Genomic DNA, 26,398 nt, shown 5'->3' with positions numbered 1-26,398 from the left:
GGTCTCGCTCTTTGAAACTACACCACTGTTTGGAGGAACCATCGCTTCTTTCAACATCAACACTAATGCCTGGGCTGCTGCAGTTCAGTAACCTGGTTCGTCTGGGGAAAAAAAGTGGGAACAAGTTTACATACACTTAAAGAATCCTGGTTACCAGACATTTGTAAATACATGCAGCATAGGTGTCTGATTTCTCCTCTACTCCAGACTTATTTTGGGAATATGGCTTTTAAATAGATTTAAAATATAGTGACATTATTGTTTTGTTTATTGTGTTTGTGTTGGGAGTAAACTGATAAAGATAGGCAGATGAACAGAAAGGGGCACTTTTACAGGTTACTTTCTGTTAGTTTCAGTTTCAGTTGAACTTTGGGCCCACTTGGCTTTAAAAATTAAGCATGTAAAGTAGGGTTGTAAAAGTTAAATATTTACTTAGATGAAAACAATTAAGTAGGTCACTCAATCCAATAGGCTTATGTGGCAGTGTGTCTCAAAAAAGGTAAAAGCCTGACATCACCCCAAAACCTCAATCAAGAGTTTGCTTTACTGGCAGCAAAGGAAAATCAGTTTACCAACAGGGGCTTCATGTATGAAATTCTTTGCACATGCAAGACTATTTGATTATGACCATAGTAAGCAAAGCAGTTTACAGAACATACAGCTTATTACATGGTCCAGTTCACTTTGGATTAGTTGTTTCTTCTACTATTTAAATGAGCATGAGACACAGAATGTAAACTAGATGTAAGCTGTAAAGATGTGAAATGTCTCTCAGCAGGTAACTAGTAATGTAAAGTAAGCGACATTGTAGTGTAGAATAGCATTTATGCTTTTGCTAGATACAAAGACAAAGTCTACAAATGCTGTCATTTTTTGACCCAAAAAAGAAAAGTCTAATTTTAGTTGTATGTGCCAAACTTAACTCTCTCAGGCCACATTTAAGCAAATTGTTAATAAATGAACTCAGATAATGCTGAGTTTGATTGTTGTTGTGTTTATTAGGATGACATTTTTGTAAGGGATTAAAATTCATACTTTGTACTGTGATTAGGGAATTTAATCCCTAAAACTGTATCACAGAAGCTGAATAATTGGAAAAAGAGCAACCGTATATGGCGAAGGGTTCTCTATGATTCAAACTAAAAATTATGCACGGTTCCTTTTTTCCACAAAATAGTTATGAGTTGAGTTTACATTCAAATACAGTTTACATTTTAATTAATTTTCCAGTAGATTTGTAAAATAAAATGTAAATCAATATGCCTTTGCATTCATCACAATTACATAATTACTAGGAGTTGGTTCATCATGATAAACAGCCTGTAATGGTAATTCCCGTGTCGGGCGCTGTAAAGCATGCAGAAGAAAAGGGGTGCAGTATCATGACATACAATAATCAAAAAACAAAGGAAACATCCACCCAAATGTGTTTTCATATGCTGCTATTTATTATCCTTTAATTGGAGCAGATTCGTCAGTGGGAGTTTAAGTCCCATGTTTTATGTATGTCACAAAAAAATGTACTACATCACTTTCCACTGCACTTTGTCACAGTTTATTCTTATTACACTTTCCGTCCTCGTGTTAAAACGTTCACCTTCCAACACATAGTCATGGTTGGCGCTTGAGTTTAAACATAGTGTTGATGAAGAAGAAAAGAATTGGTGGGGGGCTCTTACACTGTCACTTCTACACACCTGATCAGTTGCTGACGTCAGAAAAGTGTGAACCCGTGTGGGTTTGGGTGCTGTTAATGATCTGACAGTCACTATGTTTTAAAGCAAATAGATCTTGTAAAGGCAGTGAGCAAGGCATTTAAACAGTAATACTTACTGTATTTCTGACTGACTGTATTTCTCTGTACCAGCTTTACTATTATCACTGTGTGCTATTAAGAAAAAAAAAAACAGTTTGGGGCAATTGAAAATATAATGTGCTTGCACTTACCACACATTTTTTAATACTGTACTCAGGGCCACCATTGAGTTGTTGAGTACTTTTTGTAGAGGATGTAAAGTTGTTGAAATGTTCTATTAGACCTTAGTTGCTATGCAACAGCAACTTCCATATCAGGGAGTGCTTGGTGTATAGACAGCAATACCTGATTCATTAAGATTTCTGACTGCTGTCATGCAGATTTTTAGTCAGAATAGATAATACTTTTAAACTCTTCAATACTGAGTTGGATATTTCTCTCTCCTCTCTGTTTTTTTTTTTTTTTTTTTTTTTTTAAAGACATGTCTTCAAACGGTTAAAGTTCCTGGGCAATAAGACCCTGTCTCATGTGTCAACACTGGCTTTTTTGGCAATATGGCATGGCCTTCACTCTGGATATATCCTGTGCTTCTCCATGGAGTTCTTCATCATCACTGTGGAGAGACAGGTATGAGCTACATTTAGGGTTTTTTTCAGTAGGTGGTTTATCTCTTGTATAATGCTTATTTAAAAAAAATCGTTAGCATTTTAGATGCATCGTGTAAATTCACTTTGATAATTCTACTTTTAATAAACAGCATAACCTTATCAATCAAATCTTCCTCAGTACCTCAGCTGTAATTAAATATTAACTATGGAATAATCAGTTTTTTCTATGTATTATTATTATTATGTATTTTGTTGTATGATCATTATAGAATATTCGTGTGTGTGTGTGTGTGTGTGTGTGTGTGTGACAGGCTTTGGCACTAGTGAAGGACAGTCCCTTGCTGACAAAGTTGGCCAACAGCTCGCTGTACCCTCTCATCTATGTAGTACAACAGTTTGTCCATTGGCTCTTCATGGGCTATTCCCTGGTGCCATTCTGCCTCTTCTCCTATGACAAATGGCTCAAGGTAACTCGTATCTCTGTCCATAGTTTCATAGGATACAAGTCACTTATATCTTTAGGCTTCGGGTGTCATAGGTCAGGTACAAGGAGGGGAGAGATAGGGACACTGTTAAAATTAAGCAAGGGACTATGTTTGTGAGGAACATGTTTCAAATAGAGAAGCCTGATTTACTCAGCTTAAAACCCCTTACAACTAACAACACGTAGACACATTTTTCAGTAGCAGGCAGGTGGGAGGTAGACAAGAAATGGGTGGGGCAGTTTTGTCAGGTGAACTTCTGGTTCTGATCTTGGACACAGGAAAGAGAAAAGTGGCTGATGGTCAAAGGGAAGGACAAGTGTATCTTGTAAGGCAGTAAATAAGGGGCTTGAAAATAGGTGGTTGGCTTTTTGGAGAAAGGTGGACAGGTGGAGCTGAGACAGCAGGGGTCATTAATAGCAATGGGATGTGTAAAAGAACTTCATTTGACTTGTGCTTCTCTGTTGTTTTTTAGGTGTATTCTTCAGTCTATTTCTGTGGTCATGTATTCTTCCTCGTAGCCTTTTTAATCATGCCATACCTCCGCAAGGCGCTGGTGCCTAAGAAAGAACCGAGTCAGAAAAAGCAGGAATAAAAATTGGTACTGAGCTTTTGCATGGTAAGCAAGTGTACACTTTATGCTTGGCCATTTTGTTGTGTTGTGATCAAGACAAAAGACAAGCTGTGAAATTATCATTTCTTCTTTCCAGGTCCATCTAAGGCTAAAAATCCAGTGAAGGGAACTGTGACGTTTGAGGAGCAGAACGGAAATATTTTAAGGCCTTTAGTAATATATGTCCATGTAAAAATAAATTTCTATATATTTTTGTGTTTTAAATGGGAAGAGTGTTTTTATAAACATTTGGAAAAATGTTTACAGGAAATTACCATCGTGCCACATAGGGTAATTGTGAGCCAATCAGGGGCGATTTCCTTTGCTTCTTTGTTTTATGTTAAATCATCTTGTAGAACTTGAGGGACCTGCATATACTGTCAACTCAAAATTGCATTCACCTGTCACAGGTTCACAAGTCTGTTGTTGACTCCAGTGTGGTGTTGTTGTTGTTTGTTTTTGTTTTTTGTTTCTTTGTCTCAATTCTAGCACCACATTAACAGCAGCAGTAAACCTTCACAGGAGGTTTAAGCACAGTGCCAGTGTACGTATGTGGGGTTTTCTAATGTTATAATGCAACACACACACACACACACACACACACACACGTTTTTGCAAAAGCCACATAATAATGATAATGGGGGGTTGATTCTTAAGAATAGTTCCCAGTGGTTACACAAGCACTGTAAATTACACACTGTAAACTAACACCTGACAAAAAAATGGCCTTGTATCAATGAATGTTTTTACGGTAAATTTGTTTTGAGTTCACTATACTTTATGATGGGGAAAAAGACTTGATTCTAGCTTTTTAAAAGACTTTATGGAAACAACAATGTAATAGCTTTGAGAGAGTTTTCATTAATGGATTTCCACTGATTTCCTTTGTTGACTGTTTTTATTTTCTTGCCATATGTCCTCCCCTCTATTGAGTCCGCTCCTCTGTCTGCCTTGATTCAGCTCTGAGATACACAGATATGAAACTCAGACATTTCATAGAGACTTACTGCCCCAACCATACAGTCACTTATCGTTAAGCTCCTGGTCTCTGCAAATAGGAGGCAGAATCTGTTTTGTAATTAAAAAGTGATCATTTAAAACTATGACCTGCTCTTCTCTTTCTAACAGCAGGTTATGATTAAAGAAAGTGTTAGGCAGAAGTGTCCCACCCTACTGTGGGAATGTCTGTTTATTTGTATTTAATTTCATTTCTATTGGGCTGTATTGTCTGATCCATGGCATGCTGGAAGAAGGCCCAGCACTGCTGCTTTCCCTTCACTGATGCTGACACACACACACACACACACACACACACTGACACACACACACACACACACTTCAGTGTAGCAACAGCCCAGATTTTAGTGGTATTTATGACATGGGGGTTATTAATTGATGTGTATTGCTAGGCTGTTTCAAAAGACTACTTTTTGCCTTATTCCTACCAAATGTACAAAGTTAAAGAAGAAAACTTGGCATGGTGGGGGAGTGATTTTCGAATACAGTTTTATAATGTTCATTAAATGCTGCATTTCAAGCAAGCACTTCTGGTTTATGTGTTTGTGTCTGTGAAGATGTCCCATTGCCTTCATCTGTTTGACAGGAGGACAGGGCAGAAAGAGGTGATATGACGTCATTTTGCAGTCTGCTTTTGGGAGACTGGAGCTGTGGGAAATGTGGATGTTATTAATAAAAATGGGGACAAGTGTGTCACTGAAAAACGCAGGCCCAAGACTGAAAACTAAGGTGATGAGATAAATTGCTGTGTCGAAGTCTGAGTCACTCTCAATGTGCGTTCAGCAGCAAAAAACAGCCAGAGCAGCAGTCTGTTACAGAGCCGATGGGGGGCGGAGTGAGAGAGAGGGATGGAGGGGGGAGAAGGACGCAGTGTGGGCGGGTTAAAAAACGGCGAGAGGGAGGGGACGCCAGCGTAATATTCCCACCGTTTTTTCTCTCTCTCCTCTCCTCAGTAGAGCCGAAAAAACAAGGACATCCACTGGCCTCTTAATCGTCCTCACATCTCATCATCGACAGGCTGAAATACACCCTGTCATTTCTTAAGCTGCCGTTGCAGATAATCTGTGCGTCCTCCTTCACCTGGAGGTTTGGTTTGTTTTCAGCCTGCGGGGGATTGCCGAGCGGCAGGGGCGTGAGAGGCGGATGCTGCGAGCGTAGAGGCTGGGTACCAACCAGGAGCGTCACCGCACTCACCACGGTAATGTCCCATCCCCTGTTTTCTGGCACAGCTAACCTTCATTTCTGCGACATTTCCCCTCCTGACACCAGTAATATGTCTCAATATGGCTGTAGTCAGGCATGTAGCTCAAGCTGGTTCTGTGTGTCAGTACCAGCTTGTAATGTAAAAGCGCCGGATTATTGTCGCATAGCATGATCCCCCGCTCCTGGACCTGTGTGTAGCCTGAACAACCTGTGAACACATCAAGTCTCATGTTAGATCCCATATCTCATCTCTAATTTTTTCCACGAATCTCCTACATATTTGCTTATCAAGGACTGCAGCACTGTGAGAAACGAAATCCCCTAAGGACTCATTGTCAGTTGTGGCTAATGCCACAAGACAGCAGCTGCATTTTATTAACCTAACAAGCCACAATTAAAACATAGGAAAACACCCACACAGCCACATACTATTCCAGTGACACACACACACACGCACACACTCGTGTCCAGGTATGTACATGCTTCACAGGCTCGCCAGCTTTTTTTTTTTTTTAGCAAGGCCAGACTACAGTATTACGGTGTAACAATTCAGCATTATATGGTTTATTTATGCCAGTTTAATATGAAAAGTTTAGCTCATTATATGGTCTTTCTTAAGCTGCTATCAAAGGGCACATACATGTCACTTTGGTTGTGAGTTTCTTTCACAAACACAGCCCTCTGTGCACCATATGATAGGGCTGATCTCTGCCTTCTTACTGTACATGTACATTCTTACTCTTTCACTGCTGATCAGCTGTTTATGCATGTACTTTATTCCTCCCCCTCTTTCCTCACCCCACCCTGTTACCCCTTCTACCTTTTCTTTTCCTCCTTCAGATGGACATAATGAATTTTCTCTCCTTCCTCCTCCTTTGCTTGACTTCGGTTGCCAGTGGCAACAAAGGTCAGTTCCTCGTCCTCTTCACTGTTAATTGTGTTAAAAGTGTTGAGATGATGGTTTGCCATGGGAGCACGCTGACCTGTCGAGGTTTTCAGACAGAGCCATGGCTGCTTTGCCCTGAAATCCTGCCATTGACTTTATTGCTATCTGTCATGTGTGTCAGTTTCCTCATTACATAAACAGCACATCTAAGACGTCACGCATACATGTTTGTTCTTCATGACCCAGTGTGCACGTGCCTGTTTCACTAGTACTTTTCTTCTGAGAAGACGATAAATCTGTTTCCCTGTCTAAAATAAGATTTATCATCATGACTCTCATTTGACATCATTATTTCAATGATTGTCATACTGGGGGGAAGGTGAATTAAACACGCAGCGTGGAAGGAGAATGTCAGGGAAACGGATAGAGGAGTGTGATGCAGGGAAGACATACAGATTGAAGGAGAGATGGAGTGTTAGAGACATGGGGATAAAGAGAGAGAGAGAGACAGGAGGAATGTTTGGAGTGACAGAGGAGAAGCAGCTGTGACAGGAGAGGACGAGGATGAAAAGCCGCAGGCTGATGAGGAGGAGGTGGTGGAGAGAGAGAGAGAGAGAGAGAGAGAGAGAGGTGGTACGTGAGATCAGGTGATGTGAGGGGGAAAAAGGAAAAGTGTGAGATACCAGAGCAGAGTGTGTGTGTGTGTGTGTGTGTGTGTGTGTGTGTGTGTGTGTGTGTGTGTGTGTGTGTGTGTGTGTGTGAGGGAGACAGACAAGGAGGAATGGGTGTGTAATGTTGAGCAATAAAGTGACAGAGAGAGGAGGATTGCCAGGGGAGACAGAGAGAGATGGAACGGGATGCTTCTCAATCTGTAATCCTGGATGTAATCCACAGAACTGATGCTCAGATTAATGCTATATAGCAGAGCAGACAAGGGAGGGAGGGAGCAGATCAGCGGAGGGAACAGAGGCTGTGAGATAAATGACCAAAAAAGAGACATGGTCGAGTACAGTGGAAATAGAGGAGGAGGAGGCAGAGTCAGTCTGGACCTTGAAAACAGATGATGAATATCTTTAATCAGGGTTGGGTATTGAACCTCAATAGCTTTTTGATATCAAACAAAATTTGTCTCAATTATATAGAAGCAGATTTGTGCACTTAGCCTTTGATTAGATATTTCCTTATTTGAATAATAATTTTCCCAGTTTTAGTCCCTTTATCCAGGCAAAGATCTAATACAGCTGCTTGTAGACATTTGACAGTAATGTCTTTGTTGTAGAAAATATTGTGGCTAGTGATTCAGCTAAAAACTGTGAGAAATTGTTGTCCATTTGAGCTGAGTTGATTCCTCAAATATCTTTTTTGTACAGGTAATAGACCAGTACCCAAATATATTCACTCTGTGTTTAGATAAGTCAAAGGAGAACTGCTGATTCTCACAACTGAGAAGCAACAGTTAGGAAATATTTGGAAAATTTGTTTGGAAAATTTCTTATGTATAATTACTTAGTACTTAATTTATCAAAATAGTTGCCAATTTCTTTTTCGGTTGCTATACTAAAAGTAGTACTAAAAGTAGCAATACTTTGAAACAAAAAGATCCAAAACTTTACTGAAATATTACTATAAGTAAAGTTTACATTACAGTCTCAAAACTGAAAGTAAGCAGAATTTATGATTGTAGCTGGTAAATAATTAGGTTCATTTTAACAAGACACTTTATCCGTCAAAATAGTGTAGTTGGGTAATAAGTATTCCTATTTATATGAATGTGTCTATATAGTATACTGTATAAATGAATGTATATATGGTGAATTTATATATAGTATATAAATAATGTGTTAAATACAGTATTTCCATAAAATGTGGTAAAGAAGGAGTGAAAAGTATGCATAAAATGTCAGCGTCTGTACGTGGTGAAAAACAACACACTTTGTCTTTGGAGTGAGAGCGGTTTGATCAGATCCAGAACCAGCAGCATTTTCCTCTGTTGACTGTCTTCTCACAGATGAGATGGCAGAATTAGTTCCAGACAGATTTTCCGGAAAATTCACTGTGAAGACAACAAAGCGTTTGCAAAACACAAGTCTTGTGCCTCTGTCTGATTTCAGACTCTGTAGCTCCAGTGTTTGGAGATTGAGGACAACAGAGGGAAGGTACTCCAGCTTTTGTTTTTGCTCTTTGCTGGAGTGTAAAATCGTCATCCTTCTGGCTCATTAACTTGGCCTTTGATCATTCAGCATAGAACATTCAGCTCACGGATGAATAATTAATTTGCAATTAAAGGTTAAATTCTCGGTAAACCCGAGGCATTCGATTTGACTCGACTGTTTGTAGTGCATTATTCTGCAGCGCCTGTAGCAGGCCAGTTTGGCTGATTGATATGAACAATAACGCTCTCAGTGTGTGTGATAAGGTGAAATCTGATTGGCATTAATTATACTGCCAACCTGGAAAGTGTGTGTCTGACACAGGTGACAGAAGGTGGTCTATATGAAGAGAAGAAAGGAAGTCTGTGAGGGTGTGAATGTGATTATACTTGTGAGTCTTTGTGATCACACACACATACATTGTGTGTTTTTTCACTCATGCACACCATGTCCTTGCCCATAATGGGGTGTTAAAAATAGGCACGTTGGTTCCTTCTAATTGCTCCATTTAACCCAAACCCTCTTCGTTCTCTTTTCTGTTCAGCCAATAAGCACAAGCCATGGATCGAAACAGAGTACCAGGGGATTGTCATGGAGAACGACAACACCGTGCTGCTCAATCCCCCACTCTTTGCCCTGGACAAAGACGCTCCTCTTCACTACGCCGGTAACACCAACAGCCACAAAGGGCATGGAAGAATATGGGGAGAGAGAAGACACTAAAACCGCTCAAAAGAATTTTAACTAGTTCATGAATTTGCCTGCAAATCCACAGAATTGGCTACCGCTCAAAATAGGTCAAATCAAGTGCTTTCATAGCCAAATTGAAAATCTCACCAGGCCAAATTGAAATGATCTAACTTTGTGTGTGACTCTGCAGCTGTGTGACCAATTTAAGGATTAGATTTATTTATAGTGAAAATGGTGTTGATTATTTCAAAAAGACAGTAATATTTCCCTATAGAGTCTAAACATTAAAGCTCCATGTTAGTCAGTCATGGATTCCACTATTTTTAGAGCATCATAGTGTAATTCAATCCTTCGTTGCAGGAGCAGTTATCAGTGCTCTGCCTCTGCAGCCTGATGAAATAAGGTTATCATGTTTGCACTCGGAGTCCTGGAAACAACCGCGTTCAGTCAAATGATAGATGATCAACTACAATTACTCCGGGGTTCCCTGAATTTTATTAGACCCGTGTCAGGAAGGAAGAGAAAATTAGCTGTTGGAGCACAAATCTTCCCTACCTTTAAATTATGTCAGTTGATATTTCAAAGGTTTATCTTTGAGTATCTGCAGAAATCTGGTTTATTCTATCTTCAAAAAATGATCACCAGGTCTGTCTGTCAGCACTGTTCTGAAATAAGGCTGAATGGATAACATGACCAGAGAGAGAGAGAGAGAGAGAGAGAGTCCACAAATATAATTTTTTTTTTTTATTGGCCTTTGCACAAGTTTGTACTTCGCAGAAAAAAACTAAACACAGTAGAATAACTGAGCCAATAACAATGGACAGGGTATGGAAGGAGTAATGCATAATTAGAAGTTTAATCTCTGCTAGAAATGGATTTTTAGCAGAAAGAGACAACAGGACAAGGGCTGTAAAGTTTGCAAGCACCGCAAATGTAAATCCACTTTTTAGTCCAGATGATGGGCCTATAGATGGGTAGTATAAATGGATTTTTTTGTATACATTTAGCATGCAAGTTTAATTTCTAGCTGTGAATTAAAAAAAATAAAATCTTTTTAAGCAGTGTGCTGTTGAACACAATTATATAATTATAAATTAAGTTTGCCTATTGAAAAGATTGCTATTTGGATGCAAAGTGTGTGTAAGTCTGGCATGTTCTGACATGATTAATGAGTAATTTCTTCATCCCTCTTCCAGGTGAAATCTGTGGCTTTAGGGTCCACAGTGGGCCCTCAGGCTCAGGCTCAGTTCAGTTTGAAGCAGTGGTTCTGGACCGCTCCACCGGTGAGGGTCTGGTCCGGTCTAAGGAACCCCTGGACTGCGAGAGCCAGCGGGAGCACAGCTTCACTATCCAGGCCTATGACTGTGGAGAGGGACCTGACGGAGTGAACAGCAAGAAATCCCACAAGTTAATGCAACTTCCTCTCTCTATGATATTTAAATAGAAGATATTTCATGTTTTTACCAGAAATTACAATCACTGTCTACAGTTTCCTCTGACTGTGACTATTGACTAAAGACTACATAACCATTCCTGTTTCCTTTTGTTACACTAATCTGCCTCTCTCTGTGTTTTCCTTCCCACTCCTACTTCCCTCAGGGCCACTGTGCATGTTCGTGTAAACGACGTCAATGAGTTCTCCCCCGTGTTTGTTGAGCGCCGCTACGAGGCTTCAGTCCCAGAAGGGCGTCTTTTTGACCGAATCGTGCGTGTGGAGGCTCTGGATGCTGACTGCTCCCCCCAGTACAGCCAGATTTGCTTCTATGACATCATCACTCCCAATGTGCCCTTTGCTGTTGACAACGATGGTGAGATATGTTTAATCTTGTAGTAAGAACTCAAAGGCTGTTAAACATGCAAACGTTTTGATATTTGTGATTAAACTCTCACTAGTCACCATGTTATTTTGCTTATTGGCCTTCTACAAGTAGAATCACTAAAGTCAATAGTCTTGGACGGATGTTCTCAATACATGACAAACACACAGCAGACGATGCTGAAATATTGATGTCTGCATAGTGACACAGTGAAAAGATATGCAGGTATTTATTCCTCACAGGTAGAAACAGGTACAAAGGTAGAAAGAAAACATGTTAAAATAGACTTTGTGTGGGAGGACTATTGTTCTGTCTCTGCACAAGCACTGTAGCAGCTGTTTGTTTTATTATAGCATCGTTTTGTTCCCAAGTGCTGCTAGATTCCCTAAATTCTTCTTTGGAGATTGTTGACTGTTGACAATTTGTTATTGTATGCATTGACTGGTTGGTAAGCAGATCAATTGTAGCCATTTTGTAAAGTGACACAGCTACTGAAGAGGAACCCTGCAGAAAATGTGACTCTGCACAAATGTCCTGGACTTCTCTGGAGGTTTTGCAGAGCATGAGGGGCTCCTTTCTTTTTCGGGCCCGACTGGTACCACAGCACAGAGACCATTTGTTCCATCTCTTCTGATGCTGCAGGCTTTTCATTGTCTGCTTATTTTGTCTTTTCCGTAGCTACTGCTATCTCTTTCATCCCTGTTTCTCCTCTCACCATGTCACAGCATCTCCTCTCTGACCTGTTGTTTGTCAGCTGGCATGCTGAGCTCTGTCAGCCTATTACAATAGCTCGATGTTACCTTTATTTCTAAAAACCCTTCACTTTTCATTCTGACCTGTGCAATTTATCTTTTTTATTTTAGCTTTTCCAATTTCTGTTCCTGAATGTAGTGCACTGAAGAGGATAGTGGCTCTGTTAATGTCTATGTGGAGCGATAGAAGCTTTATCAATGAGGGCTTTATTTGTGCTAGGTTTTCAATTACGCAAGCTTGTTGTTGATGACTAACCTTCCTATTTATGCTCCCCTTTCATTTTTTGTTTCATTATTTCTTATCTTTTCTGTCTGTGTTTTTCTGTCTCTCTTCGTCTCCAAGGTAACATTAAGAACACAGAGCCACTGGATTCAAAGCGTCAGCGTGTTCACACCTTCTGGGTGACCGCCTTCGACTGTGGAAAGAACCGGGCTCAGGCTGACGCCCAAGTTGTTGTCACGGTCAAGCCGTCCTGCAAACCAGGATGGATTGGTAAGAGGTGCAGCACATCGCTCTGTTGTTGTCCTGATTATCATATAACTCTCACATGGCTTTAGCCATTTAATAAAAAAAAATAGTTACTTTTTGATTGAGCTGGAATGCGTGTGGGCTGCCGCTAGGCTCCTTTGTGTCAGTTTTAAGAAGGCGTTGCTGAAGCTAAGTAATATCAAGGGAAGGTAATTAATTAAACTGTGACAATAAAATCATATATGCAACATTTTTTAACACTAGAATTTCCTGCAGCATGAGGAGGCACACTATTATTAATACATTACATTTATATTAATATTTCACAATCAGTGTAGTACAATTTAAATACAAGTTTATTTATTTATTTATTTTTATTCACCCAAAACAAACAGACAAAAAAACCCCAGTAAAAATCACACATACCAAAACATAACAACATAACAACAATGTGAGATACGAGACATGTATTACCTGTGTACAGTGTATGTTTGCTTGTGAAGGTGCGTCGGGGTTGGAGAAGTGAGGAGGGGTAGTGAGGATGAGCAGAAAGGGTATAATTATAAAATAAACAACAGTTGGGATGGGGATGGGAAATTACAGGGTACAGGTATACATATTAAGGATATAAACATGTTTTTAGCTTATATATTATATAATACTTACCAAAATGTATATACATTTATATATTAGCTAAAACAGACAGAGATTAAATAAATAAATAAATAATAGAATACACAAACACATAAATATATGTAGCAAAGTATTAAAATAATATTGTTTGGAATAATATCAATAATAATAGTAGTAATAATTATGATGATGATGAAAATAAAACTAATATTAACCAATAGGCTTGATAATAACATTAGCAATAATAGAAAGGATACAAAACATGTCATAGTTAAATAATATAATGATGATATAATGATACACACACACACACACAGACACACACACACATTAAATATCCGCCCTTTCCAGCTGCCTTGGCATTTAAAAAAACAAAAACATTGAGACAGTGACATTAAATGATAATAACGTGGAGTGAAAAGACATGTCAGTAACAATGTAGGAGAATGTATTGATTTATAATAGGTAAATATTTTGAGACAATATAAAGTGGATTGAGTAACCTGCTGAACATCAGTCCACATCTCCATTAATGTTCAATCTTTTTGCATTGTTTTGTTATTTGCATCTTCTCATAAAGGCCACGTACTTTTTAATCCAAATGATTTATTACTAAAGGTCATATTTCTGCCACCATTTTTGTTTTTTAGGGTGGACTAAGCGTGTAGAGTACACACCCGGGTCAGGCAGCATCCCTCTGTTCCCCAGCTTGCATTTGGAGACATGCGAAGACACTGTATGGAACATCCAGGCCACCGTAGAACTCCAGACCGGCCACATTGGAAAGGGCTGTGACAGAGACAGCTACTCTGACAGATCTGTGCGCCGACTGTGTGGTGTGTTCCACTTTACGTGGAAACTCTAATGACTTATGAAATGGTAGAATCCCTTTTCAGTAATATCCCCCCTTTTTTCTTTCCTCAGGTGCTGTCAGGGGAGAGGTCGACCTCCTCCCGCCTCCATCTCCTGCAGCCAACTGGACATCAGCTCTGCCCACTCTGCCCTCTTCTGATTCATCACTGGTCTTTTCCTTCAACGGATCCAACCATGTCGCTGTGGTCCCTGACTCGGTTGTCTCGGCACTGTCAGGTGACCACTTCACCCTGCAGCTGTGGATGCGAAGGGGCGGTGCCAACATCCAGCCTGCGACCACACAGACCAGAGGAAATCGCAAGGAAGAGGAGACTATTGTATGCAGCACTGTCAAGAATGGTGCGTTACATCAAAGAGTCATACTTTTAGTGTTTTCGAACGAATGGAGGATGGAGTGGGCAATCTTAGCAAATGAAGCTAAAAGAAATGTTCCTTCTAGTCCCAAGTAGGTAACATATTCACATCCACAGAGCTGCAGGAGAAATTATGCCTAGAAAACAATCCTCTAAACTGTTTATAGCTTTAATCACAACTATCAAGGTGCTTGTGAGGGAAGCACTTAACCTCCAGCTGCTCCACTTGAGCAGCACAGTGGACAACAGAAGAACAGTTAAACACTGTAATGGCACTAGGTAGAATATTGTGTGAAAATTGTTTAGACATTGCTGAAAGTCAGCATCATCATTAAATGTTTCCTGTGTAAAGAAAGTAAAATCTGTAATTAACAAATTGTTATTTTCTGAAAGGCTGCACGTACCCACCAACAATTTCTGTTTCTCTCTTCACCTGTTCCACAGATGACTCCTTCTCCCACTACTCCCTCTCCGTCCATGGCTGCCGCCTTTCTCTCTTCTACTGGCCTGATGTCTCAGCTGCACGGCCCGTCAAGTTCTTGTGGAAACTGGAGCAGGTACTAAGGGGAATGACAAAGCTTAACTTTAATGATCTCACTTACTCTGCTTTATCTTTTTTTTTTTTTTTTTTTTTTTTTTTAGAATTTTACTGAAAGTGTGCTTATCCAATACTTAATTTTGTGTATGGGTCATGCCAAACATGTCACCAATCCCACATGGGATTACACAACTGATATTTTACAAAATGTGCATCTTCCATATGCCATGGAGAACATTAGTTACAACATTATTACACATTAACCTCTATTGAATTGAAAATTATGTTTTGTTGAAAATGAGTAATAAGCGCAAGAGTCTCTAAAATAACCAATGAACTCAAATTGAACTCAAACAATAAATAATAGAATTTATGCTGATAGAGGGATTTATTTCTCTTTAGCTGAGTTTTCTTGCCAAACTAAATATTGTGCAGTAGAAAGCACAATAGAAAACAAATGAAACTTATTTTCAATACAATTTAAACTGAATTATATATGCCATAACTTTCAACCATATTTAAATTTCTAAATATGTAAGTGGTGCGTGCATCAGAAGACATGAAAAAGGAAGGTTCGTTTTATTTAAGTGTTTTGAATATTAATCATGTGGGGAACTTTTATACTTGTCTGTATGTAGTTTGTTGTCGGGGTCCGGGGGTGTGGAGGGTTTGTTTTGACTAGAGCCACTTGTCCCAGACAGTCTGAAGCAGTATGGATTAAAGGATGCTGAGCTGATACAGAGGAGCTTTATCAAATCCCTCTGTCTGAACCACAATGTCTTATAACCCGGGTGTTTCTTTTCTGCCCCTCAGCCTGTGTTATTTCTTCTTCTTTGTATGACCCCTGTTTAACCATAATAGAAGGCTAAAACATATTAGTATAGGAATTAACACTGATAAAACATTGAGTGAAAATAACTGAGTACATTTACTCACACTCACACATAATTACATACAAGACATACTTGTATTTGACTTTAGTTTTTCCAGTCAGTCTTTGTGACACTTTAAATTACTTATGATTTTACTAATGTTTATTTGTTATAAATGTTGAAGTTAACACTAGTGGTACCACTTTGAGATGTGCATTTTGAGCCCTTTGCCACACTTATAATTTGTTAGCAGTTCTACAAAGAGACATTTCCTCTTTAAACATATATAAATAAGCAAATATATGAAATAAACCAAAGAAATCTATGAAACAGAATTTATGTGTCATCCTTTTTAAGGCTCCATCTCTTGTTGTGAACCACTGCACCTACAGTAACTACATCTAAAAAAAAGATATAAATACATGACCAGCTACAAAAACAGTAACATCACATGTATTCTTTATATTACATCTGTCCCAGAAGTCCTTTTTCTGCAGAACCAGTACTGTTATTTTTAATATGTTTAGCACATAAGGTGGGAAATGAACAGAATACTTCTTACGACACCAATTTTGTTCAGGCTCATGTTGACTTTATTTTGTCTCTGTCCTTTAGGTGTGTGACAGCGAGTGGCATCATCTTTCACTCAGTGTCCAATTCCCCTCAGTGACCCTGTACGTTGATGGTGTGACCTTTGACCCTGCCCTCATCCATGACAATGGAGCCATCCCTAACCCTGCGCCCCACCAGAGGATGTTCATCGGTGCCTGTTGGGGTGAGACACTGGAATTTATACTCATTAAATCTACAACTGACTAACATTTCTTTTCAGCTTAATAACAGATTTTGACACCAATTAATTCAAGTCCCCAGTTTTTTTTGTGTGTTTTTTTTGCATAAATGCCGTGAGCAGCAATTGCTCATTTTGCTTCTTTCTTTGCATTCCTCCAACACTGAAATTTTATTTAAATCACACAAGATAGCTGGCTGCCATTTTTGACATTAACACCAGCAAACTACAATACCTCAAAAGACATTTTCTGCTTCATGCCACTTACTCCCTCATTTCACCCAGCTATAATGTGGTTGATGCATTTTGCCTATGAGGGCTAATAATATAACTGACTTATCAATTATTCAGCACAGCAGAACAACACGAGGACAGACAGCTATCAGCCACTTTGCACCCAAACTAATGGTTAAAATGGGAAACTCTGACTGCCAATTAGTAATGAAATACACACACATTTACAGTCTCTTATGCACTGTGGAAGTTGCTCTGCTGCCTGTGTATCAGCGGCTGCTGCTAGATAATGAGATGGTGCATTTTCAAAAACCGTCTTCATTTTTTCTTCTCATGCATTGTCTCGCTTGTGCTGGCTTTATACTTTAGTAAATTCAAGTGTCTTTCTCTGTGTCTTCTGTTCTTTTATTCCCATTTGCCCTGCTCTGGTTTTCCCTGCAGAGCCTGAAGAGAAGCAGAAGGAGATACTAAACAACACCATCCCAGAGGGGAAGGACTCAGGTGACCTCCTTGTTTTCACTCTGTTGTCAGCATGTTTGCTGTTTTGCTGTGTTGTTGGCGTTTTATCGTGTGTATATTAAAAGTGTTCACGCTGAGTTGTCTCTGGTCTTTAGTGAAATATGTGGGTGGCTATCACGGCCTGTTGTCGGGGGTGACTATCCGTCCTGGCAGTGTGGAGCCTCACAGTGTGGTGGAGTGTCTTTATGCCTGTAGGGAGGGTCTAGACTTTGGAGACCTGGAGACTCTGGGCTCTGGCATGAAGGTAACAACTCAGAAAACTGTATGATACCAAATGTTAGAGAAAGGATGCTCAATGGGACACTATAAAATAAAACAATAAAAGTGTATCTTAGACATATACATTATTTTACTATGTTGTTTCATGAGCAAATTCTTCATTTTACTAATATTTATAATAATTTCCAAAATTCCTTTTTTGTTAATGTAAACCACTGAATGTCCCACTATTATGGAGAAACATCTAAATTTCGGTCTTTGGTGTATTTACATTGCCAGTAAACACATCATTACATGTTCCTTATCAGGAAGTATTTACATACTTTTATAAAAGTTTACAGTTTTTACTCTAATTATCTCTAATTTCAGACACACCAAACCATGTTTGATGTTTATGGATACAAGCTGTTAAGGTTTAATGCTCAAAGAGTTGTAGGATATTAAAAGTCTTTCCAGAAGATACGTATTTGCCTAATTTAACTTCTGTGTGCTTACTTTCCATACTTTCCCGCTATTCTTGTTGTCAACATAACTAAGGAGATTTACTCAAGTACTATACTTTCCGTTACTTGAGAATAATTTGCTCTTCTCAACTTTCAGAGGCATATGTTGTACTTTGTACTTTTCTACATTTGCTAGTTATTTTTCAGATTCAAATCAACACTATAATCAGTACTGGATATATTGGGTATTATCACTGGTTAAAGTATGAGTTTACTGATTCCTGTGCAGGAATTAACAAGCAACCCAGCATTATATGAAGAAATTAATTAATTAGTCCACATTAGTACACAATAAATTTATAAATATAACTTTAAATACATGTATTAAATATAATATTTATACTATAGATAAGTATAATGGATATATGTTGCATTATTTTAAAATTATGATTCATTGTTTTCTCATTGTTTGAAATCTTGCCAAAACATTGTTCACCTGTATTGTAACTGTATGTAAAGGTAGATTTTCAAGTTTGTCTTCTGACTTTGCAGGTTCATGTGAACCCCAGCCAGTCAGTGTTGGTGCTGGAGGGAGATGACATTGAGAGCTTTAACCGAGCCGTACAGCAGGTCACCTACAGGAACTCTCTACGCTTCGCCACCCCTGGAGTTCGACCCCTCAAACTCACCACCTCGCTTAGGTACAAAAACACACACTCAGGCCTCTTGACATCAACACATATCCAGATAAAAATCAATCAGAAAAGAAATGCACGTGAATTATCACCAATGGTGTACATATTTGTATGTACTTTAACCTTTTGTAGCTGCAGCTTTGCTTCAGTGTCCATATGACTTTAAAGAAAAACAACATAAAAATGCATCTGTAAAACACACGACTAACTGCAGGCAATAAAAGACATGGCAGTAGCATAGAATACTGTATGATGCCATGAATATAAATGATCACACTGCTTTGAACATCCCCAATGATGCTTTTAACTAGACACTTTTAAACAGTTTTCCTCTAGAAGTCAGATAAAACATCATCCTTTGGTTTTGCTGCTCCTCTCTCCACTGACCTCAAAGCCGTCGAATGTGGACCTTGCCTTGGCTGTGATAAGGACTGGTGTGGCATGACAGAAATGATTGAATAGAGAAAATGTCAAAGGAGGAGATAAGAAGGAATATCTCATTGTACATTCTGCAACCAAGTAACTTTTGCTTTGCTCTCCTATGTTCTAAAATAATTAAATAATAATAATAATAATTTAAATAATAATAGGCTATTTAAGCATTACAATAAAAAGTAGTTCCTCTAGATGTTCTCTTTTAGTGTAGAGCCAATTAAATGTATTATTCTGATGCCATTCACTTATTTCTATTTAAATACAAATATATTTATTTGTAATGCCTATATAATTTTGATAACTTTCAGCTCTTACACAATCTCTGAAAAAATATCTCACACTGGTTCATCATTCAGAATCATCTGAATGTGAAATAAAAAAGGAACTCGGCTTCCGGGTCAGTGTTTATCTATGCTTAACAACTTGAAAACTGTCTCTCTGGCTTTTGCAGTTACTTTTAGCTGATTAAATATTAATTCAATTTGGGATGAACAGTCTGTTGCTTATGCTATGTAATATATTGTGTATTTATACTAAAACTAGCCTGTTGCCGACAAATGAGATCTTATCAGAGTCTCTGCCTTTGCAGATCTTCCTTTTACTGTCTTTGGGGACTGTTGTTTTTGTTGCATGTTTATACGATTTTAAGAAATACAAGCCCACAATTCAGTGCCAACAGACTGTTTTAAAGACCCCACTGTTTCAAGGTCATGGACAGATTTTTTTTTTTGCCATGTTTTTTTCTCAAGTGCAGCAGAGTTTTTTTTTGTTTGTTTGTTTTTTTTTTAAGTTTCAGCTTATTTTATTGCGTGTGTAAAGATTAAATTGATTTAAGGCCAGGAGTTACCCAGATGGCTGAACAGCAGGCTCTTCTGGAGAGGCAGATAGAAGCAGCTGCTTTCTCTGATACTTGAAATGTAACACACACACACACACACACACACACACTGCTTAATCTCTTTTCAAATGTGATGCAGAATTATAGCGCAGATGAATAAATACAAGTAGGCAGAAAAATTAAATTTGTCACAGCAGAGCTACAGTAGTTTGACATTTGCTATTTTCAGTGTCACAGTGGACCAAAGTGGTGGAATTAGGGAACTGGATTGTGGAAACATTGCACTGGATTTAGACCTTCTGGGACATGATTGTTGTGCCAAGTTTCTCAACATTTCTTAGTCACGGTGCTACTAATCTGAGAGGAGTCGCCCGCCGTGCTAGTGGTTCATTAAATTAAAAGCTAAAATCTGCATGCAGTGACTGTCATTGTTTAGCCGGGGTAACGTTTAACTTGGTAACTATCTTGCTAGTAGTGGGAGAGATGCAACTGGTAATGAATTTGTGAATTTAATAATTATATAAAAGTATTTTAATTACTATATGTATTGATGGTTAATAAATGTTAAATTCTGTCTGGATCAATGAAGTCTTACTATTATAGTTTTTTTTTTTTGTCAATCAGATTCTGGAAATGAAAAGTATGTTATAAGTATTAAATAGTAGAAAATAGAAAAGTAGAAATACATTACTTAAGTAAATGTGCTTATTTTTACACTGATTTAATATATTATCCTCACAAACGTGCTAATTAGCAAAGAAAACGAACATCTGAAGCCAATGAAAATGGGTTTGACCTAATGATGAAGTTATGGAAAGTTTAAGGGCAATGTCATTGATCGTAGGTGTGTTTTCATGTATTGCTGAGTACTACTGCATATGTAAGAACTTATTGTACTTAAACTTTTAAGGTGTTATGTGAAATCTAATAAATAGACCCATGTAACTCAAGCTTGAGTCTGAAGACTACAAATTACAAAAATTATTTTTTGAAAGATATGAGCTGCTCATCTCTGCTTTACGCACCTCAAAGCAGCATTATGAATAATGCTCCTAGAATAAAACAACACATAGTGATTGTTTTGCATTGTGGATAATGCTGGGTTTTGACAAGAATGTCAAAGGACAAGCTATCCAGAGTCATCCAGGCTCTCGAGGACTGTCCATTGTAAATCTGACAGTATTATTAAAGTTCTGCTAAATTTGTGGCATGCTCATTTTTTAAAGTTGTTCTCATTCACGCTGAATGTGCCATTTGTGTGTAACAGATTCATGATAATAGATGCTTCACAAACATATCAACCTCACAGTGGTGCTGGGGGGAATCAGTAAAGTCTGCAGAATTTCTTCTATGGCCATCACGAAAAATTAATGACCGTGTGTCCAGTAGTTGCAGAGACAATTTATTCCATTGCAGTTCTTACAGCCACATTGCTAACGTGGATAAAAAATTTGTTTGCATTCACTAGAAATTGCTGAGTTATCTAACCTGTGACGCATGTCTCCTCCATGCCAGGTGTTTCAACGAGGAGAGCTGCCTCTCCCTCAAACCTCTAGAGGGCTATCTGGTGGTTCTCCAGCCTGATGCCCCTCAGATCTCTCTGTCTGGGGTTGGCCCTCATCTGGCTCGCCCTGCCCCTGAGTTTGAAGGCCCCCGTGGTGTCCCCCTATTCCCCGAGCTCCGGATCGTCTGCTCCCTGTCTCATGCTGTCAACACAGCTGCACAAGGAATGGAGGGTGGAGGTGAGTCAGATGTGAAACAGCTCCATCTGATGAGACAGTTTTGCTGTGCTTTAGGTTTCTCCCAAAACAATAGTCAGGTGCTCAGGTTTTGCCTGTTGGGTAATGATGTCATTTGTCTCCTGCCCTTTCCATCACATCTTAGCTCTGATGTCCGACGCCGTAGCTCACACTCTGGATGGCTGTGAGGTGCAACCGTTGGGTGAGGAGTTAAACCCAGAAAGGGAGGAGCTGTTAGTGGACATGGATGTTGTGCGAGAGAGAGGACTCGAAATCATCAACACAACTGCTTATATTGCCATCACAGGTACAGCAGTGCACGAACTATCCAGCTGTCAAAAACTTTTTTCTTTTCTCTGTTATTTAAAAATCTGTGCTGAAACACAAAACAAATACCAACACAAATATGAAACTATGCCAAGAAATATCAATTAAATAGTCTCCCAACCCCCAGGTTCCTGAAGTGTTTCTCTATATATCATTAAATATTCATTACAAACAATGAAAGATAAAGTTCAGAAAACAGTTTTTTTAAGGAGAGTTCATAAAGTTAGGTAATATGCTTTACCAGGACTGTGTGAGTTTGATTTTATCAAAATTGATTAATAGACAAGCAAAAACAGCCCTGCAGCTGTTGACACATTTCATTTTCAAATTCTTATAAATCCTGATTGGTGCACATAAATGTGTAACATTTTATATATCAAATTTGTTCAAATAAGCTCAAAGTAAAAAGCTGATGAAGCAAATGCTGTTTGCTTGCTTCTTTGAATTTCAGTAAAATAACATCACCATAAAAGTAAAAGCCATCCATCTGATACGGCTACTCATAGTTGTCAGTAAGTAGCTACAAACTACTTTAATCTCCTCCCCCTCCCCTCTGCCATTATCATCTCAGTATTGACTCCCTGTCTTCTCTTTTGTCCTGTGCTCCCTCAAGGTGCTGAATCCATCTCGGTGTATGAGGATGTCCTTCGCTCTGTCCGATACCACCTGGCCAAAGGCTCAGCCCGCTTCGAGAGGCGGTTCCGCCTGTCCTGCTCTGAGATGAATGGCAGATACACCAGCAATGAGTTGACTCTGGAGGTGAGGAGAATCGTCAGTCAGCCTGGGAGCCCAGAACTTCGTTCATGACCTTTGGGAGTGGTGCATAAATGAAATCTAGAAATGAGACCTTAGATTATTGTAGTTAAACATCAGTAGCTGTGTTGGTGTGTGTTATCCGGTGAGGTCACTTTTTTCATTCCTTATAGGTGAACTTCCTCCACTCTCTGGACAGTCTGTACCACCCCTCGCATCTTTTGGCCTCCCAGCAGCAGTTTCTTCATCCATCCCATCACGCTGGAGAGCTGAGTGGACACACATTGCCCAATCCACACCGCAACTCAGGTGAAACTTTCCTCTCATTGTGTACTGTGCACAACTTTTAAAAGTTTCACAATAAAAGAAAAAAAATCACTATAAAAGAAGGGTGAATAAAAGGGAAACCAAAAATATAAATAAAAGAATGAAGGGTAAACAAGGCTAGTCTTGGGTCAACAGTGTCCATAGATGGAAAAAAAAATGTGACAAAAAGTTTTAAAGTTGAGGATTCATAACCTCAAAGGCACAGTCTACTTTAGTTTTACACCTTCAGATAGGAACAACCACCAAACCATAATCAAAAGACCTCAGAGACCTGCGAGAGAGGTGAAAGAGAGGTGTCTAACCCTGCAGAGCTGTAAAAGTAACACACAGCATGAACACAGTCAAACCAATGACTGTGTGATGATCTATACCTCTGCTGTTTCAGTTTTGCAATAACTTCATAATGACAAGATTTACAGGTTGAATCATCGAGCCCACACAGCAAACCCCTGAGAACTTTACTGTTAAGGAGATTTTTAGCTTGGATAATAGTTGTTGTTTTTTTTCATGGTTTCATAGCAACAGTGCCATTTAGTGATTGGGTCCACATTTGTTCCAATAAGGAAATAAATCCTTAAAAACTGTCAGGAAATAGTTGCATTTCCAAATAAAAATAGGGGGCTCTTTTCCTATTAGCACACACTTGATCTTCTAGATCTGATAAACTGTCTCTGTTTACTTTAACAAAAGAACATGCCATGCAGTGCAACAGTGCAGTGTATTATTGTGTTTTATTTGTATTGACAAGTTGGTCAATGGGCAGCTTTGGCTAGACCAGACATATCTTGTACATCTGGATTATTGTTTCCTCCATGAGAATCACTTTTTAATAATTTTTTTTTACAGTGGTGCCGGGAGCAGCCACCATCATCATAATGGTGTGTGTGGGTTTCCTGGTTGTCATGGTGATCTTGGGTGTTTTCCGAATTCGCTCCATCCATCGCCGTGGTGAAGGTGCCAGAAGCGGTGCTAAGGAGGGCAGCAGCCAATGGGATGACTCTGCCCTCACAATCATCGTAAACCCAATGGAGGTAAAAAATCAGTTCGATAATTATTATCGACTGGCATAATAGTAGCTGTTTTGCTCATCCAGTCGTTCACATTTCAGTCCTACGAGTCTCGTATGGGGATCTCTGCGGACACTGAGGGAGAGGCAGAGGAGGATGACGAGGTAGCAGAGTCACCTGATGACGCGAACGATGACCAGCGTATCATCATCAAGAAGGAGGGGAGAGACGGCAACGCCCGTCGCTACTGAGCCACATGTATCTCTGCACCAGTTCTCATGGAAACCACAAACCGGCTCACCAGTCACACACTCAACACCTTTAATATCAACGACTGCTGACACCACTAGTATAAGGAATGTATACTTACAGACACTACGCACAACACAGTCACTGTAATATTCTTGACACTCAATGCCATATGTGACCTATAGCCAACTATGGGCAGTTGTTCTCTACCTAAATGTTCAATGGCACAATGTATACAGTTGATGTAATTTATCCGCCTGAGCAAATCCCACCAAAATTTTATGTGGTGTACCAGTTCTAAATCACATGATGGTCATGTTTCTGTATAGTGTAATACTGATTGAATGACAATTCTTTGTTTTTAAAATATGATTGTATTTTATGTTTTGTTATCGAACACAGAATGAAATCTTCACATCCATGTGAAAAGCGGAACAGTTTGCAACACGCAGGCCTCAAATAGATCCTAAGACACAAGCCTTGATCCTGACATGTCTCTGTCTTATTAGACTGAAGTGAAAAGCCTGTTAACAAGCTCTTTTCTCAAGTCTTTGCATCCCTTTCTCGACACGTCCCTCGAACCACAGAGTGAAGACAGTGCGGTCAGACATTCCAAAAATGTAAAAAAACAAAATGCTTGCAGGTACCTTTCTTTTTTTGGGATTGTGACTTCTTTAGTGGTGCAGCCCCTGGTTATTGTTATGATGGCCTGATGATAAGATTTGAGGACTATCATCCATCCACCTTATTGTTTACACAAGTTGGAACTTCTGCAATACTCCAACAATAAAGTGAAAAAGCCTCTGTGTTGAGTCCATGCTACGTCACTGTGCTTTATGGTTCAAAGTGGAGTCTTTGTGAAGTTTCAGCCTGTGCCACTAAATGACAAACCATCACCAACAGCCATAAAACTGGTACAACCCATCCTCTGATCTCTCTCTCCTAGTGACCACTGGAATGTCTCTAAACGACTCTCACTGCACTGTTTCACTCACTGCTATCACAATAACTGAAAGATGTCTCTCTTTCTCTCTCACACACACCCACCCACACACTTCATAATGCTACCCATGCTGTCTCCAGAATGTCAGCTCAGCTTGGGCAGTTTTGATTGTATTGATTGTAATGAATTTTCTGTACATACAATTATTAATATTATGATATTATTATTACTATTATTATTGCAGCTACTTTTGTTCTGCACACTTTGAGAGGGAGCAGATTATGATTTACTATTTTGTTTTTATTTGACAAATCACCTTTACAGCATCAGAAAACAGTATAATAAAAATGATAATAATAGTAGTAGTGATAAGGATGATAATCCCTGGCTTGATGAGTGTCTCTTAATTTGTGTGTAATATTGTTGTAATTTAAGAACTTGTCAATATCTGAGTCACAGACAAGTGAAGGCACATTGTTGTGATACTTATATACTTATCATATTTATCTTTTTTCACATTTTAATTTTTTTTTATTTGTTTTTTTTTTATTTGCTTTATACTCCATCTGATATTTCTGGTTCAATGAATGTACAACTGTGTGCTTCTCTTCACCTCACCCTGCCTTTTTCCTTCACCTCTCCCTCACTCTCCCTGTGTGTCTCTTGCTGTCTGTCTGTGTAGCCTATCAATGTGTAGTGCTAAACCTGTCAGTAAATAAAGCCTGTCGTTTTTGAGTGTGATGTTAAGAAGGAATAAACATTGCATTTATTAATAACTTATATTATTACTATGTTACCATTGGAGCATTACCTGTAATTATTGATACAATGATGAAATGGATTATGCTAACTAATTGTTATTGAGAACTGTCAGAAAACATTACAAAATTCATAATAAAAACACTATATGACGTCTCCATGAGAAGGTTTACTTGTTAGAATAGGGTCCTCACTAAAATAACACTTAAAAGTATTTTACAAAGTGAGGTCACGCATGAAAAATAATCTACAAGAATTTTTTTTTAAATGAAAGTTTTCCAAACATATATAAAGTATATATATATATATACATAATGTATATATATATATATATACATATGAGCACTGATGGAAAATAACTAAAATCCTACAACAGCTTCACCTTTCCCAGGAGCCTATCAATAGGCTC

At 38.8% G+C, this 26,398-nt stretch overlaps 2 protein-coding genes across 2 annotated transcripts in view; both read left to right on the top strand.

Annotated features, from left to right (window-relative positions):
• The window catches only part of lpcat3 (lysophosphatidylcholine acyltransferase 3), a 17,124-nt gene extending 12,123 nt beyond the window's left edge, over positions 1-5,001 (top strand). Inside the window, exons 9-13 of the mRNA XM_067509206.1 lie at positions 1-87; positions 2,236-2,383; positions 2,676-2,831; positions 3,322-3,465; positions 3,557-5,001. The exon at positions 1-87 is cut by the window's left edge and continues 83 nt beyond it. Of these exons, the coding sequence (XP_067365307.1) occupies positions 1-87; positions 2,236-2,383; positions 2,676-2,831; positions 3,322-3,441 (511 nt within the window). The 3' untranslated portion in view covers positions 3,442-3,465; positions 3,557-5,001. The remainder of the gene's footprint in view (positions 88-2,235; positions 2,384-2,675; positions 2,832-3,321; positions 3,466-3,556) is intronic.
• A 378-nt stretch (positions 5,002-5,379) lies between these two features.
• clstn3 (calsyntenin 3) lies at positions 5,380-26,145 on the top strand. The gene is made up of 19 exons (XM_067509204.1): positions 5,380-5,674; positions 6,520-6,586; positions 9,260-9,382; positions 10,602-10,812; positions 11,005-11,213; positions 12,318-12,467; positions 13,727-13,912; positions 14,001-14,288; positions 14,747-14,859; positions 16,328-16,487; positions 17,178-17,237; positions 17,351-17,499; positions 18,470-18,618; positions 21,401-21,627; positions 21,770-21,931; positions 22,565-22,710; positions 22,878-23,013; positions 23,878-24,062; positions 24,140-26,145. Exons 2-19 carry the CDS (start codon positions 6,520-6,522, stop codon positions 24,287-24,289), a joined length of 2,871 nt encoding a protein of 956 aa, XP_067365305.1. The 5' UTR covers positions 5,380-5,674; the 3' UTR covers positions 24,290-26,145.
• The last annotated feature ends 253 nt before the right edge of the window (positions 26,146-26,398 follow it).

This window comes from Channa argus, chromosome 7 (assembly GCF_033026475.1).
Source record: "Channa argus isolate prfri chromosome 7, Channa argus male v1.0, whole genome shotgun sequence".
In the NCBI taxonomy this organism is placed as follows: Eukaryota; Metazoa; Chordata; class Actinopteri; order Anabantiformes; family Channidae; genus Channa; species Channa argus.
This window is presented reverse-complemented; position numbering and strand designations above follow the sequence as displayed.

What these genes read in the sequence shown, in the direction of transcription:
- clstn3 (XM_067509204.1), top strand. Translation starts at nt 6,520, where the DNA reads ATGGACATAATGAATTTTCTCTCCTTCCTCCTCCTTTGCTTGACTTCG. An exon ending in TCTTGTGGAAACTGGAGCAG is followed by an intron (nt 14,860 to 16,327) that starts GTACTAAGGGGA and finishes TCTGTCCTTTAG; the next exon opens with GTGTGTGACAGCGAGTGGCA. An exon ending in GTTCATCGGTGCCTGTTGGG is followed by an intron (nt 16,488 to 17,177) that starts GTGAGACACTGG and finishes TTTTCCCTGCAG; the next exon opens with AGCCTGAAGAGAAGCAGAAG.